Raw genomic sequence first — 20,901 nt, 5'->3', positions numbered from 1 at the left:
CTGCCCTTTTCTCTTTAACAGAAGCTTAATAGAATATTATTTAACAGGGGATGTCATTTACCTCCATGCCAGGAAAAGCTTCAGCTGCCTATTCCCAGCCATTAAGGCTCAGTTTTAAAGGACAGCATTTTTCTTGAGGCCAGTTGGCTAGCCTTCGTATGGGATGGGAAGGCTCCACCAGCTAAGACAAACTAGAGAAAGCAAACTAAGGGAAGGTCCCAATCAACTGGGGAAAATGGCTTCCAGATGGCAGGCAGGAAAGGACCCAAACCTGAACACTTTCCACTAGTAAACACCCTAATAAGAGGCCTTTGTATCCAAAACTAGGTCAGCCACCATTTGGACTTAATGCCAGCGCTAACCACAGGAAGGAAAAATTTACGTGGCTTTGTTGGTCTTTTTTCCCTTTTTGTTTTGTGGTTGTTGACAAATTTGAAAGATGCTGAACATCAAAGGGCAGTCTTGAGTTTGGTATGTGCAGGCTACTTTCAGTTTTCCTCAGGACTGTACAATCTTATTTCACAACAGTAAGAGTAAAGTGGAGCAGGCCCAGTCAGAACTCTGCATGAACAGACTGTGTACCCCATGCCAGAACTGTCTGCAATGCCAGGAGTTTCATAGCTGGAGAGGGGGACAGAATTTGGTGAGAGGCATTAATGACCAAGGTTCCCTGAAGATAGAAGACCAGCACGTTGTGGGAAATGTCAACACACTCTCTGGCAAGGCATTCAGCACATTCTCCTACCACCCGGGCAATAGTTGCCTTCTTTTCTTCCTCTGTTCACCTTCGTTTTTGGCCCTTTGTTTCCCTCTCTCAAATCAGGTTGTTGAGGACTTCTGTCTGATTTCAGACTAGGAGAGCCTGAACGTTTCATTCCTCGAATGTCGTCAAGTTTCAGTCCAAATGATTAACAGCCCCAGGGCAAAGGGGCTGCCCCGCTGCCTTCAGAGACAGAGAATGCCTTGGCCCAATCCACTGAGAGATATAAGTATGCCTGTCTTGGGCCAGCTCCTGTTTGGATGGCTGCCCCCATTAGCAAACATGACTTTCTTTGTACAAAGACTGAGGCTTTGTCTCCATGGCAGCAGGCCCAAAAAGGAACTGTGGGTGTCATTTCATATACAAAGCCCTCACTGATCCCCCTGCATTGCTGCCCATCACCTAGCAACTGCCTCCCTCCCTCTCTGGTGTTTTATCGCTCCTGAGGGTGCAATCCAGAGGGAGCCAAGAACAAGGCACTTTAACAATTCTGCACAAGCAGGTCCGCAGGTGGGGGTGCTGCAGGCCAAGCTAGCAATTCTCAAAAGGTGACCTTCTTCCCCACACCTTTAGGCCTCTGTGGAGACATACTGCTGGGCCTTGGACTACGACATGGGAACGAGGATAGAATCAGGGTCTTTCCACCAGCTTGGAATCTTTACTCTTCTCCTTTGAGGAATGGCCATTGGTCTGCCTTGCTTTCTCTTGTGTTCTCTGGGCAGTAGCTCCTTACGATTCTCTGGCAAGATTCCCCCACCACCACTACCACCACTACCACCACAACCCCACTATAACAGAAATGGCCGATACAACCTGGCTTCTTATATATGCAGTGCCTGTGCTGTAACATTGATCTGGGGTCTCTTTCTAGGTCTGGCTTTCTCTAATCTGAGCAATTAGGATTCTGTTTTTGCTCACTAAATTCAGTCCTTGTCTCATCCTCAGTGATAACTCTTTAAAGGTACAGCCTACTTTTTCCAAGCTACCAGGGCTTGCCTGGGATTGGAAATCTCTCCCAGAGGGGAAAGTGACACACATTGCAGTGAAAAGTTGCTATATAGAGATGAAATAGTAAGGCAAGATTAAAATTCAATGTTCTTCACCCTGAACTAGTACTGTTCCTTAATTTTTTGGTGCTGAAACTTTAGCTGTTTTCAAGGATTCTTACTTTGCTGGTGGGGGTGGATTCCATCTTGAAATGTTCCTTTAGATTAAAAACTTCCATGGAAATAGAAAATTATCACCGCTAAGAGAACATTTCAATCCCCTCTTTGTTTGCTCTGCTAGTTTTCTGTTATTTTTAAATAGGGGCATTCAACTTTTCCATTCTCCTGCATGTGTGAAACAGTCATGAAAAAAGATTGAGGAAGCTAATGGGGGACACATACTCTGCTTGCTTCATTATAATTAGACCACAGAAAAAAGCTGTTGGATATCCTTATTCCTCAGGGCGGAACTAATGATTAAATGAAATACCTTGTGCTGGGGTATCATAATAATATAATAATAACAATAACAACGGTATGCTTATAAACCACTCTTCTAGACAGATTAGTACCCCACTTAGAATGGTGAACAAAGTCAGTATTATCATTATCCCCACAATATAGCTGGGGAGCTGGGGCTGAGAGGAGTGGCTTACCCAAGGCCACCTGCTGAGCTCCTGGCTCTAGTGGGATCTGAACCAACAGAGTGCTGATTTACAGCCCAACCACTTAACCACTATGATACAGGTTGGTTTCCCAGTGTATAGTGAACCCATCTGGTGTACTGATTACACTGCAGTATTACTGTCCTATATGCTGTTAGGAGCCACACAGATTACTGGAAGTTTGGTCAGCAAAAGGAACATAATAAGGGTGGGGATGTTACAGCCTCTTGACCACTTCTTCTGGTCATTTCTTCTCTGATGCAGGATCTCCTGCCTATCCAATGCCCTTGCATACAAAGCGCCCTTTGCTCACACCACCTGCCTTGCAGAAGTAGCTAGTGTTGGTATCAGCTTAACCATATATATACTTTGTGACCTGTCACTCCTGGTCTGTTTCTCTTCCTGGTTGTATGATCTTTATTAAAGCCTACTTTAGCTCATTCTGAACAAAGGAAAAAATCTAAAGCCTGGTCTTGCACATGTGGTGGAATTAGGTGGTAGAATGGATACCAGCACTTCAGGCTAGGTGGGAGATACTTTACTTTTAATGCCCCCATATTTTATGTGTGTGGGGGGGGGGGGAATCCATATAAATATGCCATAAACTGGCATGTCAGAGAAAAGGTTCTAGTTTGCCTTTCTACCTACTCTTTTTTTTAAAGGAAGTATTCAAAAACAGCATCTCCACCCATTGGCTTGAAGTGGTACAGTCCAGTCTTCTGCCCCAGGCCTTGAACCAGGAAACTTTCTAGACTTTTCCAATCCAAAGAGCAAATCTGTTAACAGCAGTTCCTAAATTTAGGAACTTTTGTATCACCCAAGCCACTAATGGTTTGTATCACCCAAGCCACTAATAGAAAACCTAGGTCATAAATAAAAGGCCAGTTCTTTCTGTTGTTTTGCATATTTAGAGCCCTTAGGTCATACACAGGCCGTGGCTCAAAGCTATTGTCTTCAAGAATGGAGAAGCAGAAGTTTTCATGTGCTGCCTCGGAAAATTGTGTTGTATTTTTGGGGGTGAGGATGGAAAGGTAAGGAGGAATAACTGTGAGCTGCAGTAATAGTGAATGTGGATGAAGTACTCCCCTGTCTCGGGTGCTTTCAGAATGCTAATGCTGCTTGGAAAGACATCAATATTTTTCTTGTAGCCACTTCACACTATACAGGAAATATGAATTTCCATTTGTCCTCCACGTGCCTCTGTGCTAAACCCCATATGTGGAAGAAAGTGCTTGGCTGAGAACCTCAACCAATCATGGCTCTGAGGAGTGTAGCATATTTCTAATGGCCAACCACTGGTTTATGTGCAGAACGTAATGGAGACAGCCATCACTTCAGCACACCCAAACCTTTCCAGTGCTCCTCTTGATAGACATAAAATATAAATATAGTGCAGCAAATAGGAAAACAACACTTTTCCATGGGAAACCATATGTATTCCCCTTGACGTGAATAGAAATGAAATACTAAGTCAGCAGTTTCACTTAGGGTCACTAGTAAGACTTACAATATAACCAGCTGCACTACAAAAGATTAACAATGGTGTCGCAGGAAATATTTTTTCTATCCAGCTTATTGGTTTATTGAGGCTAGGGTAAGGCGGTGCTTATCTTTTAGAGGAGGCTGCCTCTGGGGCTGGAATGGAGGAGGACAGTGAGATCTGTATGAATGGTGAAGGGTTAATTTGTATTTTGTCCTCTCTTAGACACTGTGGTCTCTTAGTCCTTGAGGGTGTGTAGGTGGAACATTCCTTAGCATCTTCCTCGCTCAGGCGGTGGCCTCTCTAGTCATGCCTGGGATCTGAGGGATTCTGGAATGTTCACACCTGTGGTAACTGTTCAGCACTGAAGAGAGAGCTTCTCTGTAAGGCCTTGTCACTAATTCTTATTGGAGTTGGTTTTGGAATAAGCATATGAGTGACACTTGCTCCATCTCCACTGTCCAGTCCCTTCACCAATCAATACTAAAGAGAACTACTAATACTCCCCTCTGGGCTGATTAAGTTTAGCATGGGGTACCAATGGCTCCCACAGGAGTAGGCGATTCCTGAGGCTTGTCGAAGAAGATGGAGGAGGACATCTCAGTTTTCATCTTGCTGTCAGAGCCACCATTGCTGGAGGCAGCTTCCTGACCACACTCCTCGCAACAGCAACAGCAGCAGTCCATAAAGGCCTGGCCTAGTGGTTTGCAGAGGCACAGCAGCAGCACAGGAGTTACTGAACACTTGAAAAACAAGAAGAACTGGTTGACTAGGCTTAGCAGGTCCAGGGTCTGCTTAGCCATGTCAGGAGACAGGTAGGCCACCACAATGTTGCTGACATTCTCGGGAATTGCACAGAGACCATAGATGACTGTCAGTCCAATCACTGTGCAGTTGAGTTGGCTTTCACACTGGCCATGCTTTGCACCACGACAATCTGTCTTCTCAGTGCTGCTGATCCTTCTGGTGACCAGTTGGCAGCTGACTGTGAAGAGGATGGGCAAACAGAAGTAGCATCCAAAGTACCACCACATCCTGGCATTCTGATAAGTAAGGACCAGAGAGTAAATGGATTCAGGCAGGTCCTGTGAAGGCTTCATGGTGCAGTAGTCAGTCACCACTCCAGAGACCGGTGAGGTGTCTTGTGCCAGCTGCCAGAGGAGGAGCTCTGGTATAGAAAGGGTCATTGAGCCCACCCAAATGACAGCCAGTTTGGCGATGATGGAGTGGCAGTGCTCGATGGGCCGCAACTTGGCTTGAGGGCTGGTGGCTGCATGGAATCTGTCAATGCCCAAGGCACAGAGGCTGAAGGTAGTCACCCCCAAGGATGATACCTAGAAGCACAGAGAATGGAGAGAATTGTGAAATAAAACACTGTGATTTGGGAAGTCCTTGATTTACCTTAACAGTTAAGGGCTCATATGTTGCCTTTTGATACACCATATTTGCCAGGATGGTTTACAGAATAAAATCACCACACTCAAAATATAAACCCAACCAACAAGTAAACGAATAAAATGGGAGCTCACCATAAAACACTTGAAGTCAGGCATAAGGCTAAAGAGAACAATCCTAGACAAGTTACTCAGAAATAAGCTACAATTTTATACAACTCCCAGGAAAGTGTTCTTAGGATTGCAGTCTAACAGAAGCATAGCCATCTTGCCCATATTTCTAAAAACCACCAAAGAGATAGCCAAATCATCTTAGCCACACAAACCACAAAAGCATGACATACACATTTTGCAGTGCTTTTAGTTTAACCAAGAAAGCTCTTTCAATCACAGCAACTTAAATTGACCTACTATGAAATTACTGATGCAGGTCTCCTACCAACTCAGAAAAACACAGAAAAAACTTGACAGCTCCTGGTAAGAGGTTAGTTAAAGCTAGAAGTATATGCGACAGTGAATTAGGTAACTGGCAATGCATGTTTTGGAAAACATCAGTCCTAAGAGGTATGATAATCTTAAAAGTACTCAAATGACCAAAATTCTTGTTAGCATCAACTTTCATGGGCTAGAGCCCACTTCATTACATGCATGATAGTGTGGGCTCTAGACCACAGAAATTTAGTTCATTCTTAAGATGTCACAAGACTTCTGCTTGTCTTATTGCAACAGTCTAATTCATTCCTTCTGAACTAAAGTAAATGACCGGGGCGGGGGGGGGGGGGGTCTGGCAGTCAGCCAGTAACATTTCAATGCTCACTGCTATGATAAACTTTTTCAATAAGGTATGCTCAAGCTCCACTGAGTAACGTTGACACAAAGGGCATATTGTAGGCTAGAAATGTAAACTTATATTAAAGCTTTTTCTCTATGATAGCTTTCTCTAAAGAATATTATAAACAGCTATTAGTTATGGAAAGATGCACAGAATTCTTGGTGGCCCCTTACTCCCCCTTACAGGGCTACTTTAGCAGGGTTCCTCTGAGGAGGTGGGAAGAATATGGAATACTGTTTGACGTATCTTTTACCTTAACCACATTTGGATTCATTCTAATTTTAAGTGATGAGTACTGCATTGGGAAGGAAGAAAATTCATGACTGTTTCTGTATTGCAAAAAATAAAATAAAAATGCGTAAATGAAAATAAAAATAGCATGACTCTTTTGCAGCCACACCCGGTTTATTATTTGCCTTCTCTCCACTGTCCTCTGGAAACCAGTACTAGGGACTAGCCCATTCAAGCATACATATTACAATTAGAAGAGTTAAGAGTCACGTCTGATAGATATCTGTTGACAGGAGCCTGAGTCTCGAAAGCTTATGCCCTGGAAACCTTGTTAGTCTTTAAGGTGTTACTGGACTTGAATCCTGCTCTTCTACTGCAGACCAAAACAGCTACCAGCCTGAAACAAAGATTACAATTAGCAGCTCAACCCAAGGAAAGATCCAGCCTCATGCTGCAGAAGGGATTCTCAGGCCACCAGCAAGCGATGGTCCCTAAAGCCTTTCCAAATGCCACGCCCTCCTGCTTCTTGCTGCCAAAATGCGTCCGTTCCCTTAAGCATCAAACAAGCTCAAGTAAGTTTGTTGTTGTACCCAACCAGTCCCTTTTAATTTCCGCTGCATTCAGACTCCCAGGAAAACATCCTTGTTTGCCAAATGAGAAGAGGGCAGAATGTGGAGGAGCAAATGCCAAAGGCTGGGCGGGTTTGAAAGACAATGATGAGCATGAATAAATATCAGCTGTGGCCACCCTCCCCCTTGCATGGCACTCTCCATTACAAACACTGAGCTTTCCTTAGGTTCAGGAAACACAACGCCCCATTGGACGGTGGTTCATAGACTGCCCAACAACTCCGGGCCCTAATTGCAGGCACCCGCTCACTTCTGAAGGGAACAAGGGGCATTCACTGAGTGCTGGAAGCATCGGAAATCGGGAAGAGAGGCTTGCCTTTTTTCAAGCACTCTGGGTGTCCTTTTAACTACCGCCAAACCTGTACATAACAGAACACTCCCAGGCTACTGCCTGTGCCTCTGAAAGTTGCTTCTCACGGTGCTTTATAAAAACATGCATAGATGCTCTCGCAGGTCATTCGCTCTGCGTCTAAAGATCCACAAAGAATCAGCATGAGGTGACAAGGCTCATGTTTCTTTCCAACCTATGGCAAGAGGCTGGAGTTTGTAGAGGGTTTTGCTGCATACCCAGGCCAATACGTTAATTTTGCTTCCCCAAAAGATTGCTCTGCGCTACCTAATGCGCACTACAAGGCTGTCTGAAGTAGTATCACAGAAGATGCTGGGCTGCTTTGAGACTGTCCCAGTGCAATTTCAAACAATTCCCTGGATGATTGATGCAAAGAGACCCAGTTTTCCAGACACGGACCACCCCGCCCCTAATCAACAGATCACAAATCTATTTTGGTTCTTGTGTCTTGATATAAAAGGAATAAAAAAGAAAACAGGATGGTCTTTCTAATAAAGTGGTGGCCTTTGCTTATTAAACAGTAAATTATCTCAAAAGGATATCAAGGATTTGGTATGTGCAACATTATTTAACTGTAATCAGATGGTTATTTAACATGCAGATTATTCATCAGCTAAAAAAATCTTTAAACAGTTGGCACTCCTAGTTTATGTATAGCTTATGGACAAACTAGATGTGACTGTGGCAGCCATGTTTGTTTGTTCCCATGTCTGCCCTGGGAAAGAGATATCATTTTAACGTGAAAAGGGGCATATAAGTGTAGGGAGCTGGACTCTCCCTCATCTTACATCTCTAAGGTCTATCTCTTGAACTCCTCTGCCCCATCCTGGTTGTTATACTGGAAGTGAGGCAAGTTGTGAGAAAAATGCTTGGGGCAATGGAATGAGGACTGAGGAGAGAAGTAAGGCTAGAGTCAAGGGCTGGTTCTTTTCACCTTACCCACATGCCCCCTTTGATATTACAATTAGACTGCACCCTTGCTTTGCACGTGAATACAGTAGACTTGGGAACAAGCAAACATGGCTGCCACCATCACGTTTAGCTTGGCCTTTAGAAACTCATGTGACTTTGAAAAGAATGTCCTTTAAACTCTGTTAGAGTCCACCCAAAGCCTCATCCAGACTGAAATGTCCATATGAAATCTTATAAGGAAAATGATGGCTTTATAAAGCTCAAGTGATGGATGCATAACAAAAATGGATATCCACAGCAGAGACTCTGAAGTGTGGGAAAGGGTGTTTATGTCTGGGGGAGAGGAGGTATTATATCTGGGAACAGGACAAAGATTTGCTTTGGATCTGCACTCTCTTAAAAATTCTTCCACATTCCACTAGACCATATAATTCCCCGACATGTTTTCTATAGCCAGGGAGTTTCTTCATACAGAATTATTCAAACTTGCAGTCCTCCATCAAGAATTTGAAGTGCAGCCTCAGAACAAACTATTATGTGATTTTGCTGCATTTGTAGAATGGCACTCATAAGGAAAAGTGCATAGGATTGCAGCCTTCAGCTCTTAGCGTGGAAAAAGATGGTTTGAAATTTAATGCTAGTGCATTCATAAACAGTTACACCTGTCTATGGCCATTGACTTCTATTGACTTAAAAGGAAATAATGCTGCTTAGGATTGCACTGTACATGTATCTTACTGGAGCAGCAGGTGTCAGAAGGCTTCACTGCAGGAGTATATCCTTGTGTTGCCATCTGCTTCAGCTAATCAAGAATCATGGGGTGCAAGAAGTGTTCCACCATGGCCCGTGTAAAGCAGTCATCATGAACAGTAACTTCAAGCATATTAATGTATTGGCATTGAATAGGAAATGTTCATGAGTGAATGCAAATATTAAAATGCCTGACCTAGTTTCAGATGCTTTGCTTTCAACATGATGCAAGGCACCCATCTTCTAGGGCAAGGGTGGTGATTATGTGGATTTTCAGATGTGGGCAGAAATGTCTGTGAAGCCTGCAACTGGCCTCCAAGAGGAAGTGTGGACCGCAGGGGAAAAGCACGAGAATCATGCTTGCATTTCTCTATTTCCTTCCATCTCTTGCCTCTGGCCCTGCTCAGCTTGAAGCAGGCCCTTGCCCTGCCCAGCTGCCGGCCAGTGATCCTGCCGAACAATACCAAGGCCCTATTGTCTTCCTGGCCTCCTCCATGCCCTGAGCTGTTTCTGTAGCCAAGCATTGAATCACTCACAGATGTCCTGTCACCTGCATTGCACTCATCTTGCACTGAGATAGGAACAGAGAAGCAACAGAAGGAGCAGGGTTGCGGCAGCCCAAGTAGCATCTCCCATGTCCAACAAAGGAAGAAGGAATTCTGCTGCATGGGCGGGGAAGAACTGCCGTGCATGTCCAAGCACCCAATAAACATATGAACCACTTACATCAGATCATACATGAAGCTTCCTTACACTGAATCAGGCCATCTGTCTATCAAGGTCGGTATTGTCTGTTCTGACTGGCAGCAGCTCTCTCCAAGGTTGCAGGCAGAGGTTTTTTTACATCATGTGATCCTTGCAGCTGGAGATGTCTGGGATCAAACCTGGGACCTTCTACATACAAAGTAGATATTCTACCTCTATGATATGGCCCCTCCCTGGTGTTCAACACATCTTCATCTCCAATTAAAACAAAGATGAAGCAGGAGTAACTGCATTCATTCATCTACAACTCTTGTTATGTTTATGGCCCTTTCTCCTCCCTCTGTTATCTCCTTTTCCCTACTGAAATATCAATTGTAGACTCCTTAGTGCGCGAGCCTGCCTTTTTAATTTCTGGTATTCTGTGAAACCCCTCTACTTTGAAGCTTCTGCAGAAACAAACACTCTTGTCACCTCATGCTTGATGCACCCTTCAGTTCTCCACTTTTAATGGCATGGCAATATGTAAATCCATGTGGTTGTGTGGCTGTTCTGTTAGTGGTGCTGAGAATGAGGGTTCTTCTGACTCAGAGTAAAGGATTCAGCTAGATGGCATTTGTGCCCTTCAAGCTGTACAGTCATCATGCGGACATTTAACAACTACAGTTCAACAGTTCACTTTACACCCCAGTTGCTTCCCACATATTTACCCTCCCTCCCTTCACTAGAGTTGTCCAGATCCTATATGGTTCAAGCTAAAAATTCTTCCCACTCCACTGGACATTCCCTCTATCTGGACAGTTTGTCACTAGAATGCCTTCTCTGGGTAAGGAACAGAAAACCAGAGAACAACCGACAGGGTATATGAGAGCCAAATGAGACATAATAGCACCTGTGTAAACGTGAGTCCTCCACAATCATTCACAGAGGCCATGGGAGGGGTGGATTTAAAGAACAAAAGGACAAGCAGGCAAAGGGCTGCAGAACTCTTCCCTGTTCCCTACCTCCCTCCACATAGCCTTTCCTAAGGTGCTGTTCTCTCAGCTGGGATCATTTCCGGCATTGGTACCCAACTGGGGGGAAGTGACATTGGAAGAGACATTGTGGGGAAGTGAGCAGCAGGTGAGGGGAGGTTGAGTAACCTTCACCTGTGCACTGCATTTCAGTCATAAAGTTTCCTAGACCTGCTTCACATGTGATTGGGGCAAACCCACATTTACTCAACTGAGCCTCAGTTTCTTTGTAAACTCACTACTGTAATAGGAAGGAAGCAGGACAGGGGAAACAGGACTCTAAGGCTGGCCAGTCTTTGCCTGTCAAGCCTTATTTCAAAAGTCTATAACAACACAGTTTTCCCATCCAGATAAGTTGTTCTTTATTTCAGAACAATGTAGAACAAAAGGACAAGCAGGTAAAGGGCTGCAGAATGTTAAAAATAAATTAAGATGGCTTTTATTCTGCACACATTAACAAAGTCTCCATGGTAATATGCTTCATCTAGTTAAACAAGATTTGCCATGGCAACCTCACATCAAGACATGGTATCCCCCCTCCCCTCCAAACTATCCTAGCAGTAGCCAAAATGGGAAGTCACCAAGCAAGGAGATGCAGTCCATCGAGCACAGCAGAGTTATAGCATCCCACCCTTTTATCCAGATAATGGCTGTTATCTCGTACATCCAATCTCTGTAGACCTCTCTGGTGGGGCTGGTGGGGCTGATGGTGAGATACTGATTTGCCCAGAGCCACCTCTCGGGGATTCCATAGTTTAGGTGAAACTTTGGGACGGAGATCTCAAAATTTTCTCCTAATCTGACCTTTATTGAAAAATATTAAATGTATATTATTTTAATTTGCATTTCCTCTTATCTCAGTATTTACAGTTAAATAAACTGCTAATTTAAGATGGTCTAGGGCGAGAAGAGAATAAAATGATTACATTTTGCAAACAGTTATCTAGTATTATCGGACATTTCAGAACAACTTTTTCATGGACTGTGTTGTCATTTCAAAGGGGCTAGCACAAGAGAACATCTCAGCAGATGGGGGTCAGAATCAGGACCTAAACCAATTTTATACAGCCTCTGTTTTCTATGGAACCTCCTCTACGCTATGGCCTACGAGGGAGAAAGTGACCTTTCACATACAGAGCCAACAATGGGTCAAGTTAATTATTGCTCAACCTGGAAGCATTTTTGTGTGATATCTATCACATGAGATTTGTAAATTCTTCCTCTCACCTTGTGAGAGCTGAATAAATATATATTGATGCTACAGGCTTATTTTATTTATTACTACTTTTATATCTTGCCTTTCTCCCATCCAGAAAATCAAAATAGAATATGTGGAGTTCTTCCTGACTCTCCCACCTAGGCACTGAATTTCAGCAAGGTTGCTGCATCATGTGCCTTCCCATCATATTCTGGGATATATGTATGACAGCCTGAAATGGTTTAACAGTCCGTTTCTCTCCTCGGGGAAGCCTAGGGACTATAATTCTGCATACGGATTGGGGTCTGTGAAGAGAATTCTTAGCACTAAACTAAAATCCTCAGTATTATTTGGGAAAAATAATTATAGCAGTATAAACCCTACATATATCTGTAGCATACATATATATTGAGTGACAAAGTCATCATCTACTTATTCCAGCTGTTGGTTAGCTTGATTTATTTCTCTGCATTTGGCTGGGGGGAAAGGACTGAATTAACCCTCATATAATGTGCTTTACTCTATGGGTTGCCTCAGGTGTTTGTAGGAAGCTGTTCATCTTCAGGTGGGTCAGCGCAACAGAGGGAGGTATATTCCGCTGACAGAATAACATGGCCGACAGAGAGGTCCTCCTTAGCCACATACCTTTGCCGTCTGCACGTGGCAACATGATTCTTAAATGCCTGTCTGAGGAATGAGCTTCACAGAAAGCCACAACCCAAGGCATTTAGCAATCAGCCTCTGTGTCCATTGACAGTGACAGATTATCCGGACCAATTTCTTTTAAGGACTTCATAATGGGGACATGAAAATGGGCAGTAGCTCAAAGCAAAGGCAGCATTTAATCAGTTAGCTCTTCAGAGGATTAACTCTGGCACAGAAGCCAATGGAATTAGCTTGGTTTACGCTAACTGAAAAGTGGAAAATCTGCAAAAATCCCCTATCCTTCCTTGCGTGAACAATAGCACCTTCTGCTCAAAGAATCCAACCTAAAGTGTTCTAGAGGTGATGAAATCCTAAACAGATGCAGAGAAGTGACTCGTGAATGATGCAGTTACCAACAGACAAATTATTTAGGTGATTCTGAGGTTTAATTCCCCACTCTGCCTTCGTCTCCCTAAAGTTGCTTAGTATCTCTGTGTCCCAGACGCTACAATCTATAAAAAGAAAGAATACTTAGGTGCAAACTCTGCAGACACACTGGAAGAATTATCAGCACACAGCACCACAGATACACACACAAGTCCCAACACGGAATCCAAAGGATCTTCTGTTATTCTGAAATGTGGCAATACAATGCTCCAAAGCTTGTCCTGTTGTGGGCCCAGGTTATACTCTGAAGCCACATGATGTAGCTATCATACTGAAGCAAAGCAAGCCTGGGTCTTGTCAGTGCCTGACTAAGATGGCATCTGCAGCCTGTGCTGTGTTGCCTTGAATTCTATGATAGAAGAAGCTCAAGACATAAATGTAATTTTGTAAGAAACATATTTGGGTAAAAAAAGAGAGCAAGATCTTGAAAGAAACACAACCATGAATTAGGGAGGCCACCTTATTTTTCAGTGCCTTTAATAGATGCACAACAGCTATTGCATTCAACAGGTAAAGGCTTTCCTAGACTGATGATTCAGTAGTGACAAAATCGTTTCCTGCTGAATTTCTGTGAATCATGCAACTGTTAATGCCAACAGGTGCCCTGCAGAAAAAGCAGGTGGCAACCTGGAAAGGAATGCATTGTCACCCTGGGTAAGAATTTCTCCTATCATGCTCACTTCACGTCTGACCTCAGTCCTCATCTTGTAAGGAAATTTGCACTGCTCTTTTAAAAATTGTTCCCTAGAATACAAAAGTCACTCACAACGCTTACAAAGAACAATGGTTTGAATACAGCTTTTGAATTGTTAGATGATCATTGCTGTAGCCCCAGCCACTGCTGGTTAAAGGATTCTGTTCAACAATTTGATGCACTTATTATTTTAAATTACAGCATTGTCTTCCTGTACGTATCTGAGAATTACCTATCTTTCCATCAACTGATGGCTTCTTATTTCAAAAGTTTGTATATACTTCTTGGAGAGTAAGACAACTTTTCCTGGTCTGCTTTGTAGCTCTGAGATCAACACAGCCTCAGATCTCTGTGCCAAAAGTATGGCCTATGAATAGTCTCAGGCAATATGAATGAGCACACAGTTCCAGTGAGCACATAAAGAGATCAGGCTTAGAAACACCACTTGTGATAATACATTTGCTATCTTACAAGGATACATGTCTTCATTTTCCCTAAGCATTTCAGCATTGTGGGAGGCACCTGTTACCCTCACTGGAAAAGGGTTGGTGCTGCCTTCATCCCATGGGGGACCAATCTGGGAAGAGATTAGGATAGCTTTGCACAGCAACATGCACATGATTAAATGACAGTACATAAGGGTTAGTCCAAACGACCAGGGTATTACTTCCCCCAAACACACACACACACACACACACACACACACACACACAGAGAAAATTGCTAGTGAGGTATAGGGCAGTATAGCGGAGGAATCACTTACCTCCATGAAAGGCACAATGCGGCAAGAAATGTTCCCCAGCAGCCTCTTCTTGGTGATCTCGTTGAAGATGACCACCGGCAGGCAGAAGAAGAGGATAAGGAAGTCCCAGAAGGCAAGGCTGGCCAAGATGGAGTTCCAGGCACTTTTCATGTAGTAATTGTGCCAGACAATGCACATCACCGAGAGGTTCCCAATGATACCCACAGCAAAGACAATGAGGGACAGGAACATGACAGCATAGGCACTGTAGGAGCTCTCTGTCACTGGATACAGAGGATTTTGGATCTGAGAGCGCTTTTCGGATGCCACAGTTATATTGTCGTGAGGTTCTGAGCCCTCGTACACTGCTGGGCTTCTCCGATGGTGATCTGATGGATATGTGCTGGAAGGCACCAGAGTCTTGGTTGGCCTTAGGCTGGCACGATTGACAGGCTGAGGAAATTCAACTTTTATTCCTGGAATGTACTTCTGAACCGTCTTGGAGTCTTCATCTTCTGTTCCCCTGCGTGCTCTTTTCCATTTCAGTGGCTCTTCCGAGAGCAGTGTCCTCTCATGATTGCCAACAGACCCTAACCACCTGCCCAGTTCTCCAACCATCTCCAGCAGAGCATCTTTTGAGATGAAATGCCTCCTTACATTGTCACCTTCAGCCAGCTGCTCCCTCCTGGAAGAAGTGTAAGGTTCCTGGATAAACGGGATGACACTTCCTTTCACTGTGGCCTCCAGAGGCTGCAGGAACATAAGCAAAAGCATAACTGTCCAAGGCAAAAGCATCCTGCCTTCTGCAAAGACAGGGAGAAAGAAGCACAAGAAAATGAGCAAGGAGGGCACTGCAGACTGTGAGAAAAGGGGGTAAAGCCCCTCACACTTAGACTTTTGGGAGTGAAGCAGGCTGAGGGTGGAGAGGAGGAAGGCTTCACAGAAGTTTCAAGGAGCGTGGATTGATCAGAGAAAAAGAAAAGGAAAGAGAAAGAGAGAGAGAGAGAGGCTTCAGTCTGCCTCTGCCAGATTCACTGCTGTTCTGGATTCCCTCAGGCCTCTGGCCAGAATAAAAACCGTTTCCCCCAATAATTCACTCCTAACATCCTTTGTTGGACCAGAGGCCCCCTGCTGGCCAAACTGCAATGGCTAGGCTTGCACTGAAAAAAGAAAAATCCATGAGCAAGAGAAAGAAGAATAGCAGACAGAAGCCACTTGCTTCAGCAGTACAATTGATGGAAATTGTGTGATATGTTTTGGGCAAGAAAGGTGATTTATCTGAGAAATAATCAGCCTGTTGCTGGGAGTGTCTTCAAGAGTTTAACCATAGCTGAATTTGTTACAAGCCATAGGACTATTCTAATGTTAGTGTTCTCAATATACTACTGCTTTCTAAAGCCAGGTGTTATGTATTGGCCCTAGTTTGAATAAATGACAGGCTTTCATTGGCCCTAGCTTGAATAAATAACAGGATTTCCTGGCTGAGATTTCATTGGTAGTTACAGTTGGCAAGCAGCCAATGGCCCGCTATCAATAAAGGCCAATCACATTCTTGTAAATATGTTATAATGTATAAAGTTCATGCAAATGATGGTATCCTAGGGTGCTTGTTACTATTGGTTGTTGGTTCAGTTGGGCGGGGTTTGTATGTATATATTGGGGGGTTCTGTTCTACTGTGTGTCTGTCTGTTCTGGTTGGCAATAAAGCACGTTGTTGAGCTAAATCACTCTGGCTGAAATTACTCTGAGCTCCAGGCTTAGTACACAATACTGGCAATGCGGATGGGATGCTTGGTGGGTAGTCAGCCCCACAGCACCCAGAGCTGAATATCATCCAGAGCTGAATTGCCTCAGGTTGGTAAGCAGCCCCACAGCTGAGAGGTATATGATGCCCGGCAGGTAGGCAGCCCTGCGGCAAACAATAAAATCACTTATCAGGGAGGAATTGTCACCTCCACTGCTCATGCTTGCCCCAAAAGACAGACAGTATGGCCGCCAAGGGCCACTTTGAACCATTCGATGCCGCCGAAGAAAACTGGGACTCCTATGTCTCATGTTTTCAATTCTACCTCACGGCCAATGAGATTTCTAGCACTGCACGGGAGAGAGCTGCTTTCCTCAGTGGCTGCGGCCGTTCTACGTTTGAAATTGCCTGTGCCCTCATAGCCCCTGAGAAGCTTGCAGAAGTATCGCTCAACAACATTGCTGAAAAGCTGAAGGAGCATTTTGTGCCACAACCATCACCAATCGCAAGCCGCCATGCCTTCTACAAGCGGGACCAGGCACCGGGCAAAACATTTGCAGTGTTCTTCGCGGTCTTACAGAAGTTGACCCGGCTGTGTGAGTTTGCCAACTTAGAAGAAGCCTTGCGAGATCATTTAGTGTGTGGCCTTTGCAATGACAAGCTGCAGCGGCGTCTGTTTGCCAAAAAAGATATTGACTTTAAAGCAGCTTACGAAGAGGCCATCACAGCTGAGGTGGCGGAGCAATTGACCAAAGATGTGCGACAGTCGAGAAGTCCAGTGCTTCCTAAAAAAAACAGAGCCGGTGCATCAAGAGAGCATCGAAGGCGAGTCCAAAAGTGAAGATGAAGTCCTTTGCACCCAACCAACACAGCCCAAACATCAGAATCCGCAGAAGCACCAAGGGTTCCACTGTGCTAGTTGTGGGGGGAACACGAACGTAGGCGATGCAGATTCCGTGACACGGAATGCCAGAGGTGCAATAAGCAGGGCCATATCGTTCGCGCCAGTAGAGCTGTCAAACCTGGAAGCTCGCTTTCCCAGTCTCCGCATCAACCAAAGGCAAAAGGGTCGTCCCCGGCGGAAGTATGTCATGAGAACACCATCGTCTTGAACACCAAGATCAGCTCAAAAGAGAAAATCTGTGGGCCAAGCTACACATGACGAATGACACTTGAACGGCAAGTGTATTTCTCCCTGTTCACTTGCCCTCCACTCAATCCACTTGCCGTTCAAGTGTCATTCGTCATGTGTAGCTTGGCCCTGTGTCACTGTGCTGCTCGAAGGCTCGCCATGTGAAATGGAGCTGGACACCGGATTGGCGCTATCGATAATCTCCATGGCTACCTATCACCAAGTATCACCAAGTATGCCAGAAGAAAAACGTTCCAAAGCTCAAGCCATGTAATGTCACCCTGACAGACTTCCAGGGTCGGCGAGTACCTGTCACTAGAATCGGCCAAGTCCAGGTCATGTACAAGAACTTCCAGGGGCCCCTCTGCCTCGTCATCATGAAGGGGCGCCTCCTTGGACTCAATTGGTTCGAGGTGTTGGGCATCCAAGTCACCGGAGTCCAACAAATCGGCCACGTTGATCTAGAGGCAGTGTGTGCAGAGTTTCCAGCCATCTTCGACAGATCATTGGGATGCTACACCAGACCTCCGGTGTCATTTGGCCACGGCCCTTCATTTCAGCCAATCCGGCTCAAGGCAAGAAGAGTCTCCTTCGCACTCAAGCCGCACATCGATGAAGAATTGGAGCACCTGCTAGCCCAAGGGGTCCTCAAGCCCGTATCTCATGTCAGATGGGAAACGCCAATTGTAACGCCCATCAACACCAACAGGGCAGTATGCATTTGCGCAGATTACAAGTGCACCATTAACAAGGCGCTCCAGGAGCACGCATATCCGGTGCCTGTGGTCAGCCACCTCCTGGCATCTCTAGCAGAGGGAAAGACTTTTGCAAAGATCGACCTGGCACAGGCTTATCAACAGCTCCCAGTGGACAATGCCACTGCAGAAGCCCAAACCATCATAACACATTGCGGCGCCTTCAAAGTAAAGAGGCTGCAATTCGGTGTCAGCATAGCCCACGGCATCTTCCAGGGACTGATTGAAGGCCTGCTCAGAGGGATTTCTGGCATCATTCCCTACTTTGATGATGTCCTGATAGCGGGAGCATCCTCCGCTGAGCTCACTGTCTGCCTCCGAGAAGTCCTATGCTGTCTCCAGGATGCAGGGCTAAAGGTAAAGAAAGAGAAATGCCAGTTCGAAGTCCCACATGTAGAGTTCCTTGGGTTCCTTATCGACGCCAACGGCACCCACCCAACAGAGAGTGAAGTGTAGGCCATCACTAAAGCCCCACCCCCTTGTTCGAAGAAGGAGCTGCAAGCTTTCCTGGGTCTACTCAATTTCTATCATGCCTTCCTGCCTCATAAGGCAGGATAGCTGAGTCTCTTCATCGTTTGCTGGAGAAGAACGTTCCCTGGGCTTGGGGCAAGAAACATGCCCTCGCATTTGCCACTGTCAAGGAGCACCGGTCCTCCAATTCTGTCCTCATGCACTTTGATGAAGAAAAGCCACTCATCCTCGCCAGTGATGCTTCACCTTATGGAATTGGCGCCGTCCTGAGTCACCAGTTGCCAGATGGGCGGGAGGCCCCCATCGCTTACTTTTCAAGGACTCTTTCCAAAACCGAGCGCAACTACGCTCAAATTGACAAGGAGGCTCTGGCCTTAGTCACCAGCATGAAGAAGTTTCATGATTATGTCTACGGCAGGCACTTTGAGATCGCTACTGTCCACAAACCTCTCTTAGGCCTCTTCGCTGCTGACCGCCAAACGCCTCAAGTCATGTCTCCTCAGATGCTGCGCTGGTCGGTCTTCTTGTTGGCCTATGACTACCAGCTCTCACACCGTCCCAGCAAGGCCATCAGACACTCTGAAACCCTCAGCTGCCTTCCACTGCCAGAGCCTGCCACTAACCCCTCGCCTGCTCACGGGGTCATGCAACTCGAAGACCTGCCGTAGCTGCCCCTTCTCGCTTTGGATGTCACCGCCTGCTCTGCCAAGGACCCCACTGTGTCCCGAATTCTCAACTGGGTGTGGAGGGCTGGCCTGCCAGCAGAATGGGCTCTGAATTACAACCGTACAGTTTCCGCCAGCAAGAGTTGTCAGTGCATAAGGGATGCCTCCTATGGGGTAGTCGGGTTGTGATTCCTCCCAAGCTGCGGAAATGAGTGCTCGAGGCGCTTCATGTCGGGCACCCCGGCACCGTAAAGATGAAGGCCCTGGCCAGAAGCTACATTTGGTGGCTGGGATTGGACTCTGCTATTGAGGAATGGGTCCGAACATGCCAGCCCTGCCAAGAGTCTTGCCCAGAGATGCCTCAAGCACCAATCCAGGCATGGGAGACAACGCGGACACCGTGGTTGCGGCTCCACATCAACTTTGCGGGACCATTCAGGGGCGCACATTCTTGATCATGGTGGACTCTTACTCTAAGTGGCTGGAAGACGGCAGCTAACAACGCTACTTGACCACGTGTACCCTGACTTCGCCCCGGAGGTCAAGAGTAGGTCCGGGGCCTCTGAGGTGCCTCGGAGGTTCCAGGAAGGTGACCTAGTGTTTGCGAGGAACTATGGCAGCAGCCTGGTGTGGTTCCCAGCAACTGTCTTTCATGCTACTGGGCCTGCGTCATACAAGGTGGCCGACTCGGCAGGCAAGTTTTACAACCGGCATGTAGACCAACTGCATCAGAGATGGCCGGTGTGCGAGCAGGAGCCGAGCGCAGAACTTGCCCCTGCAGCTGCAAACAACGGGACTGTTCTACCCGCGGTGGCCAAGAGCCAAGGGCCTGGCCTTGGAGAGGCCCATCCCAACCTGCTGCCTACAGACAGCAGAGCCGAGGCTGCTAAAGAAAATGAGGACACTGTTGTCGAGCAAAGGGAGGCTGCTACGGACTGTTGGTTACCAGCTAGGGAGCCTGAACTTTCCCGGGAGTTATGCAAATCACAAAGGACTTGGAACCCCCCGGTTTGCCTAAGGGACTTCGTCTGCAACAAGTTGTTCCAAGCTTAGGGGGGAGGGGTGTTATGTATTGGCCCTAGTTTGAATAAATAACAGGCTTTCCTGACTGATATTTCATTCGTAGTTACAGTTGGCAAGCAGCCAATGGCCTGCTATCAGTAAAGGCCAATCACATTCTTGTAAATATGTTATAATGTATAAAGTTCATGCAAATGATGGTATCCTAGGGTGCTTGTTACTATTGGTTGTTGGTTCAGTCAGGGGTGGGGTTTGTTTATATATATTGGGGGGTTCTGTTCTACTGTGTGTCTGTCTGTTCTGGTTGGCAATAAAGCACGTTGTTGAGCTAAATCACTCTGGCTGAAATTACTCTGAGCTCCAGGCTCAGTACACAATACCAGGTCTGCACATGCAGCAAAGTGAGGAGGCACAGAGCTGAGGTGGTAGAATTTATTTTTTATTTTATTTATTTAAAACGCTTGTATGCTGCCTTTCCACCCAAAACCAGGTCCCCAAGGCAGAGGACATTAAAACACAAACAAACAATTTAAAACAAGCAAAATTTAAAACAACACTTAAAATAGTGTTAAAACAATTCAAAAAATACGGCACACAAACACAACACAAAAAAGGGAGAAGGGCCAATAACAGTTATTGGACTATTTAACTGTTCCACTTCAGACTGCATGTGAGGCATGACATT

At 45.6% G+C, this 20,901-nt stretch overlaps 1 protein-coding gene and 1 pseudogene across 1 annotated transcript; one reads left to right on the top strand and one right to left on the bottom strand.

Moving 5' to 3' along the window:
* Positions 1–3,889: 3,889 nt before the first annotated feature.
* Positions 3,890–15,245, bottom strand: GPR37L1 (G protein-coupled receptor 37 like 1). Its single transcript, XM_054981194.1, has 2 exons — positions 14,451–15,245; positions 3,890–5,225 (listed from the first exon to the last, which is right to left on the bottom strand). The coding sequence occupies exons 1-2, from the start codon at positions 15,222–15,224 to the stop codon at positions 4,416–4,418; spliced, it is 1,584 nt and encodes a 527-aa protein (XP_054837169.1). The 5' UTR covers positions 15,225–15,245; the 3' UTR covers positions 3,890–4,415.
* Positions 15,246–17,643: 2,398 nt separating this feature from the next.
* LOC129330407 (uncharacterized protein K02A2.6-like) lies at positions 17,644–19,651 on the top strand (annotated as a pseudogene).
* The last annotated feature ends 1,250 nt before the right edge of the window (positions 19,652–20,901 follow it).

The sequence above is a fragment of the Eublepharis macularius genome, chromosome 5, assembly GCF_028583425.1.
Source record: "Eublepharis macularius isolate TG4126 chromosome 5, MPM_Emac_v1.0, whole genome shotgun sequence".
NCBI lineage: Eukaryota > Metazoa > Chordata > Lepidosauria > Squamata > Eublepharidae > Eublepharis > Eublepharis macularius.
Note: the sequence above shows the minus strand (reverse complement) of the source record. Positions and strands in the feature narration are given on the sequence as shown.

Coding starts and splice junctions, on each gene's coding strand:
- GPR37L1 (XM_054981194.1), bottom strand. CDS start 15,224: ATGCTTTTGCCTTGGACAGTTATGCTTTTGCTTATGTTCCTGCAGCCT. Junction 5,226..14,450: donor GCATTGTGCCTTTCATGGAG/GTAAGTGATTCC, acceptor CTGTGCTTCTAG/GTATCATCCTTGGGGGTGAC.